Source organism: Daktulosphaira vitifoliae, unplaced genomic scaffold, assembly GCF_025091365.1.
Source record: "Daktulosphaira vitifoliae isolate Bord-2020 unplaced genomic scaffold, ASM2509136v1 Scaffold_1, whole genome shotgun sequence".
In the NCBI taxonomy this organism is placed as follows: Eukaryota; Metazoa; Arthropoda; class Insecta; order Hemiptera; family Phylloxeridae; genus Daktulosphaira; species Daktulosphaira vitifoliae.
Window position 1 is genome coordinate 53,362,156 of NW_026099572.1, and position 7,977 is coordinate 53,370,132.

Below are 7,977 nucleotides of genomic sequence, written 5' to 3' on the forward strand. Positions count from 1 at the left end.
CATTTTTTTTTAAATATTTGAATATTATTTAAAATACTTTTTAAAAGTATTTTTTACAACTATGGTTATAAGAAACAAACATTTTTTTTTGAAAAGTATTGTATCAAACCCTTTAAATTTTTATACGCATTAAAAATAAAGAAATATACAACTACGTTTAAATTATAATATTGAATTGTTAGATATCAATTTCAAACAAAATTTTTTTTCTATAAACTTTTATAAAACTCATCAAAACTTTTTTATAAATTTTAAAGGATCAAAAAAATAGAATAGAAATGAAATTTTGCATTGATTATTTTTAAAATATTACATCAAAATCAGTATTAATTTGAAAACAAATTTTTGTTTGTTTTAATTAATATGTAATTAGTAATAATATCAACAATTAGAATTGATAGAAAAAGTCTAAGTGCGGATTTGAAAACAGCGCGAAAAGTTATTTTAGAAAAGTTTATTTTTGATTCTGTTGAAATGTAGTCTAGTGTATTTATTCATAAGAAAAAATAAATTGTTTTATAAAGTATTGCATCAAGACCTTTAAATATGTATAGACGTAATAAGTAAAGAAATATAATCAAAATAAAATAAAAAATAAATATATTAAATATATGACAAATATATATTTATTCTTATATTATATTTTAAAATCAAAGAACTACTAATCATGATATAATTAAGGAAATACGAGTTGCTTTTGGAATAATCCACCAATTTCTCTAAATGAAACACTATCTACAGATTTGCATCGAAGCGTTTCTTATGATAGTGATTTTAATCACTGTCAGATATCATCTATACTTGTCCCAACTATGCCACGTCCATACTGTGCTGCAACCTCACTGTGCAACCGTTTTATTACTTTATACTGGTAAAGAAGTAAAAGCAAATGAGTATCTTAAAATGAACTTTTATAGACATGCCATGTGGTGTGTCCCATTCACTAGAAAGATTCCACAACTTTCCGATTTCAGACCATCAGTCTATATTTTAATATGCTAATAACTTCAAGATAACTGGATCAAAATTTTTTTTTATTAGTTGATACACCAAGATCTATGTCATTGAAATTTAAAATACATCTAAATTAACATACAAAAAAATAACTTATTTAGTATTGGAATGTTTTAGATTTATCTTATATGTATCGATAGATTTTTTTGAATTATTATAATATAATAATCAAAATAGAAAAATAAAGTATGTGGAGGTATGTTGACAAAGAAGTGGTGTTTGGAATTTTGGTCAATTGGTAAGCATCTAGGTTCTCTGTGTGTTGTAGAGTTCAAGGGTTTAGGACAGTAAAGACAAGTAGATATAAAAAGAAATAATAAATTTCCTTTTAATAAATGTGATCTAAATAGACTGACTGGTAATCCCTGCAAAACACTGAGGCAATGAAGGTTGTGGTCATTTCATGACTAAAAGTACAAACTAATCAGTGATAATTAATTAAAGTTTGAACATTCATTTTAGTAATTGATCCATTGCTTTATCGTTATTTAATCAGATTTTTAATAATAAATAATTATACGTTTTTATTGAGAAATGTAAGATCCAAAACATAAGACATATTATAACAATAAATTCAAAAATAGAATAAAAAATCATTTACATGGCTATTATTTAAGGGTTTACGTTATTTAAAGTTACATTTGTTTATAACTATAAACAAATCTAACTTTAAAAAAAATCTTCCTCTACCTCTCGTTGCTTCAAAATTCATTTCTATAACTGTTCTTACAGCTTCCCATTCTTCTCTCCTTATAACATGACTAAACAATCTAAGTCTATTTTCTGTCATCTTATCCATGATTGACGTAACACCTATACTTCCTCCTATATGCTCGTTCCTTATCCNTGATTGACGCAACACCTATACTTCCTCCTATATGCTCGTTCCTTATCCTATCTTCTCTAGTCACTCCACTCATCCAACTAAACATTCTCATCTCTGCTACACTAATTCTCTGCTCTACTTTCTTATCAACCGCCCAACACTATGAACTATACATCATAGCTGGCCTCACAATTTCATACTAAATTTAAAAACTATAATTAGTATTTATTCATATATTATATTTTAAAATCAAAGAACTANATATTTATTCATATATTACATTTTAAAATCAAAGAACTACTAATCAGGATATAATTAAAGAAAAAAGAGTTGATGTTGCTTTTGGAATAATCCACCAATTTCTCTAAATTAAACACTATCCACAGATTTGCATCGTAGCGTTTCTTATGATAGTGATTTTAATCACTGTCAGATATCATCTATACTTGTCTCATCTATGCCTAGTTCACACTGTACCTCGACCCCACTGTGCTACCGTTTTTTTTTGAAAATTGTAAATTTTTTACGAAGAAGCGTGTACTCCCGTAACAGGCACCCATTTATATACTTGACACAATTATGAATGCCACCGACTGACCATTGCTCACAATTTTTACAGGGCCTCTAGTATGCTAGTACTTCGACAAAGTTGACACAATTACTAGAAATACTGCCCTACTACTAAAGAAAAATTTACTGAAATTTCCTACGACACCCACAGTGTGTCAATACGAGGCCAACACTAGTTTTCCACCATTAGTACAGAACTGGCTATCATTGTAGCCTGTGTCTATATGGACCAGCTAATTAATTGGACATCTAAGACAGGTGCTTCGATATAGTTTATGTCAAGAAATAATCCTATAGATCTAAATGAGCGCATGTAATCATTTTATTCTTAAATACGAATTATCTTAGATTTACGTTATCAAGTGTAACGATAATACTCACTTAAATATTTAATATTCTAAATTGTACACGAAAAAGATTTTTGTAATACACATTATAAAGTATATTATAATTAAATTAAAATGTTTTATTATTTACCTAAGTAATAACAGAGATGAGATGGTTGATAGGGACATCTCTAATTGATGGATCAAAAAATACATTTTTTATACATTTAGATACGTTTTCAGTAACAGAAAGAATACAAGTTATTATTCCGTAGTATCTCGTAAGTGATTTCATTGACACGTGCTTCATTAAAGCGCATTTTGCATTGATATCCAGAGTAGCGAGTTCGTTTTTGAATTCTTGGTTGCATAGATCTGTAAAAAATGTTGATTAATAAAATAATTAACATTATATAAATACATTTTTTTTTATAACTCGAATTAAATTACCTGGTCGACATAAAATTAATGTCAGTATTAAATTATACTCGACAGAATCAAGTTTCATTGCACGATGATTGGTTATTAATGTCGCTAAAAGGTTTTCTTCGCTCAAACCAGAACTAAATGATAAAATGAAAGTACAAAAAAAAATTTTCACTAAAAAATAAACAATTTTATTATAATAAACTAATCAACATACCAGTTTATTATGTTGATTAAATTTGATGGCCAAAATGCAGCCATTAATACAAATATTTGATGCCAAGTTTTATTGAGAATTTTATTCTGTTCATTCATTGGCAGAACTATCAATGGCTCAGTCATTCTACATTGTCGAAGGCTAGTCAAAAATATTTGTGCACCAATTTCGAAAATGTGGTCATCTATATGATTGAATTTTTAATAAAATTTTAATTGATTTATATTTATAAATTATTGATGTAATTCATCTAAATTTTAATAAAAACTGTTTAGTATTTATAAGAGCTATTACTTCGAGTGTTCCAGTTCTTGGAAATTATATTTTCATTTTCGAGATGTTTTTGCGTTTTGATTTTTCTTGGTCCCCTTTCTTCTTGAACAGCTGGAACAAACGAATCGTTACAAATAATTAATATATTTTTTTTACTAATTTATGTGTGTCTAAACATTTTTTTTAATCCTATTCAAGATGAATACAATATTTTTTTTACTTTTTATACCAATATCTGACTCTTAGCAAATAATATGAATTTAAGATTAAGTCTCAACTTTTAATGTTTAAAAGTCACAAATTCATGTCAAAGTCTTACAAACCTAATACGCGACATTTTAAAAGAACAATAGTGTATTTTAAGTGTAAATTACTTTTTTTATTATTCATAACTCATTAAAACTATGCAATAAATGAAATGACTTTAAATAAATCTGCTGAAAATTTTGTTATCAGGGCCATCAAATTTGAAAAATGTCCCGGGAAAAGTGCAAATTTTTACTGGGAACAAACGCGACTACGTTTATTAGTTCAGCTTAATTATTACACCTGTAAATATTGATATAAAACTCATTTTATTTGTTAAGCACTTAATTTACCTGCAACGTTCATATTAACTCGAAGACACTTCTGAAGTCTACAGAAAGGACACCAATTTCGTCTAGCCTTATCCACAGTACATGTGCCAGAACCAGCTAAAAAAAATACTAATTAACGTTTTTTACAGGCAAATTTTTTTTATTTTTATCAATAACTGGATCAAAAATTTTACCAATACACGAATATATTATTTTTCGCCTTACGCTTCTCTTAAAAAAACATGAGCAACCGTCACAACAATACACGCCATAGTGCTTTCCAAAAGACTTATCACCACATACCCTACAAAAAACTGGTATTGGTAAAGTTCTTCCTATTAAATAATATAAATCATAATTAAAAATTGAATTACTATGTTACATATATATAACTATATAATAATGTAATTTAATTAATATATATTTTTCCATAAATAAATAGACACCATCTCATATTAGGTGTATTATTATTAAGAAATCAAATTGTATATTAAGGTTGTATATTAGTAAAAAGAAAACATTTTTTTTACATCCAACAAAGTTTTATTTAACTGAAGACCTCAAAACTTCATCTGAAAAATTATTTTTAAAAATTACAATTTTTCCAGGTTTCACTAAGTAGCTAAATTATTCCATTTTATGCTTCAACTACTGATTGATATAGTTAAATTTTAAAATAAAAGCCCATCACTTATTCAATATTTTAAAGCCCTTAATTTATAACAAAATATTAAAAATCCGATTAAATTTAATAACAGAAACAAATTTAATTTTAACTATATTTATCAATAATAATATTGAAAAAAATGTTAGCTTTATTATAAAAATAACAGTAGCTATCATTATGAGGTAGCATTAAGTGAAGGTGGCTAAAGTGGAGAGAAGCGTCTGGTGTGTTATGAGATAAGAAATAGTAAGGCTAAAAGGTAAGTTCTATAAGACGGTAGTGAGACCAGCTATGATGTATGATTTAAAGCGTTGGTCGATTGACAAGAGAATAGAGCAAAGCATGAGTGTAGCAGAGATGAGAATGCTTAGATATATAAGTTGAGTGACTAGAGAAAATGGGATAAGGAACACGAACATATAAGAGAGAGTATAGGTGTAACGTCAATCGTGGATAAGAGAAAATAGACTTAGATGGTTTGGTCATGTTATGAAGAGAATACTATAGATTTATTTTTAACTACCAAGATCACTTAAGCGGCCCCAACACGATCAATAACATTGAACAATAATTGATATTGCGCAATATTATTGAAATTTTAGTATAGATATTGAAGGATTGTACAATATATTGAAGAAATCAAACGGGGTTGGAAATTTATTGCATAATACACAATATTATTGTACGTTAGCATGTGATATTGTACAAGATTATGCAATAGTGGTTATAAGTTATCGGTTAGATACATTTTTAAAACAGTGGCAATTTATAATATCACATAAATTGATGGTAAATGCCACTATGCATTAAATATACGCCTATGATGATAGGTTACATAGGTAATGAATATTTTTCAATTAAATATTGGACAATAATATTGAGAGGTTTAGGACAGATAAATATTGCACAAAATATTGACACAATTTAATTGATTCAGTATTATTGATCGTGTAGGGGCCGCTTTAGAAAAATTTTAAAAGTCAATATAAATATATACATATATCATTCCATTTCATCAATAAATGCATCAGCAGCAACATCAATTACAGGTAGTCAAGGATTTAAAATATAAATTGTAAGCAAAAATGTACATTAAATAAATGCAACTATAAAAAAAATAAAATGCTTTTTAACTCAAAATGTCATGACAGTTTTTCTTATTGTAACAAATAATTCAATGATTTAATATAAATAAAACAATAAATTAATAAAATAAAAACATTTCTATATTCAAAACGTCTTTTTACAACTTGCGACATTCACAAAATAGCATTGTGTATGGTAACCTACACATTCACTGAAAATTGTATAACATTCACATAATTTATTAAAAAATTGTCAACATTCACCAAAATTCTAGTAATTTCCTTTATTTAAAAGCAACTGTCTTTTACTGTAACATATAACAAATAGCTATTAGTGTAAAATTAAAGTGCTATTTATTTTTGTAAATTTTCTGATTTTTTCTATAATTTTGTCATATATAACTCATTTATATACTGTACACTAAGCATATTAACTAATTTAATTTCCTAAAATCTATTTATTTCTATGCAATAGAAATTCTTAGTGATCTTTTCCTGTATTTCTATTATTTTTTTTGAGTTTTTATTGATTTTTAAAATTACATATTTCTATGATTTTTTTAAATTTCTATGGTTTATTAAATAAGTACATTTCTATCGCTTCTTTAATTTTAAGCATTTCTATGGTTTCTTAAATATAGTCCATTTCTATGGTTTCTTAAATATAGTCCATTTCTATGGTTTCTTAAATATAGTCCATTTCTATGGCTTCTTTTATTTTGAGCATTTCTATGGTTTCTTAAATATAGTCCATTTCTATGGTTTCTTAAAGATAGTACATTTCTATGGCTTCGTAAAATGTTGACGATTTTTATGGCTTCCTAAATATTTTAAATTTCTATGGCTTCTTAAATTTTGAATATTTTTATGGTTTCTTTAGTTTTGATCATTTCTATGGCTTCTTAAATTTTGAATATTTTTATGGCTTCTTAAATTTTGAACATTTTTATGGTTTCTACAAATAACTTAAAAGTTACACATTTCTGTCGCTTTTTGATATAAGAAAACTTTAAAAATTACATTAGAACCTTTTAATTTTAAACTGAAAAGGTTGTAATCATCCTAAATAAAGTAACAAAATTCTGAGCTTTAGCTAATATAAACTAGATATAAACAAAATTTTATTAAATAATTTTTGATTGAAAATAAATATTATTAAAGATTCAAAAAACTTCTGAGTATTTTATATCATTTACTAGTCAATCTTAGTGTATATTTTATTTATATTATAAAAAACTCAGCACAGTGGGGACGTGGCCTAATTGGGTCAAGTATAATGATATCTGACTGTGAGTAAAATCACTATCATAAAAAACGTTTCGATGCAAATCTGTAAATAGTCTTTAATTTTAAAAAATTGGTGGATAATTCCAAAATCTACATGATCTTCTATTTCTTTATTTATATCCCAATTACAAGTTTTATGATTTTTAGTGTAATATATTTATAAAATATAAAGATATATGGTTTTATTTAAAAAAAAAAGTATGTCGAATGAAAGAGTAAATAATTAAATTGTAACTGTTAGATATTTGAGTATGTGACACATATTATAATGGCACATCCCTTCAAAAATATTGTGCATAATATCTACATAGATCTTATTAATTACATGGAAACTATTAATTTTTTTAAGATTAGATTCTTTATAAATACCAGATTCTTTAAAATTTTAATATGTACCGACGAAAACACGGGGCCGCGGCTAGTTTGAGAAAATAAACTGGACAAAAGAATTCTATATTCTATATTGAATTAAGAGCTTCAAAAGTGGAGAAGAGCCGATCGCCGGCTTGTTAGCCCGCGATGTGCATGCAGAACTAAGCCTTTTTATATTATTTTTAATTACCCCCATCATGAAATGTTGTCAGTGATTTTAGTGATTTTCAGTTTATTCTATTAAATTGAACATAACATGATAATTACTTTAAGATAAGAAGCATAGTACTCAATAATCAATTTAACATATATATATATATATATATATATATATAT

General features: G+C 26.2%; 1 protein-coding gene across 3 annotated transcripts in view; it reads right to left on the bottom strand.

Annotated features, from left to right (window-relative positions):
• Positions 1–639: 639 nt before the first annotated feature.
• Positions 640–7,977, bottom strand: part of LOC126904930 (nuclear hormone receptor family member nhr-67) — a 13,511-nt gene continuing 6,173 nt past the window's right edge. The window contains exons 2-9 of one of the 3 annotated variants that reach the window (XM_050684342.1): positions 4,425–4,565; positions 4,252–4,347; positions 3,674–3,763; positions 3,380–3,563; positions 3,187–3,299; positions 2,888–3,111; positions 2,792–2,807; positions 640–1,082 (exon numbers count right to left, since the gene is read on the bottom strand). In XM_050684342.1, coding sequence (XP_050540299.1) covers positions 2,888–3,111; positions 3,187–3,299; positions 3,380–3,563; positions 3,674–3,763; positions 4,252–4,347; positions 4,425–4,565 — 848 coding nt within the window. In that variant the 3' untranslated portion in view covers positions 640–1,082; positions 2,792–2,807. The remainder of the gene's footprint in view (positions 1,083–2,791; positions 2,808–2,887; positions 3,112–3,186; positions 3,300–3,379; positions 3,564–3,673; positions 3,764–4,251; positions 4,348–4,424; positions 4,566–7,977) is intronic. The other 2 variants (XM_050684338.1, XM_050684348.1) reach the window with 2 other exon arrangements.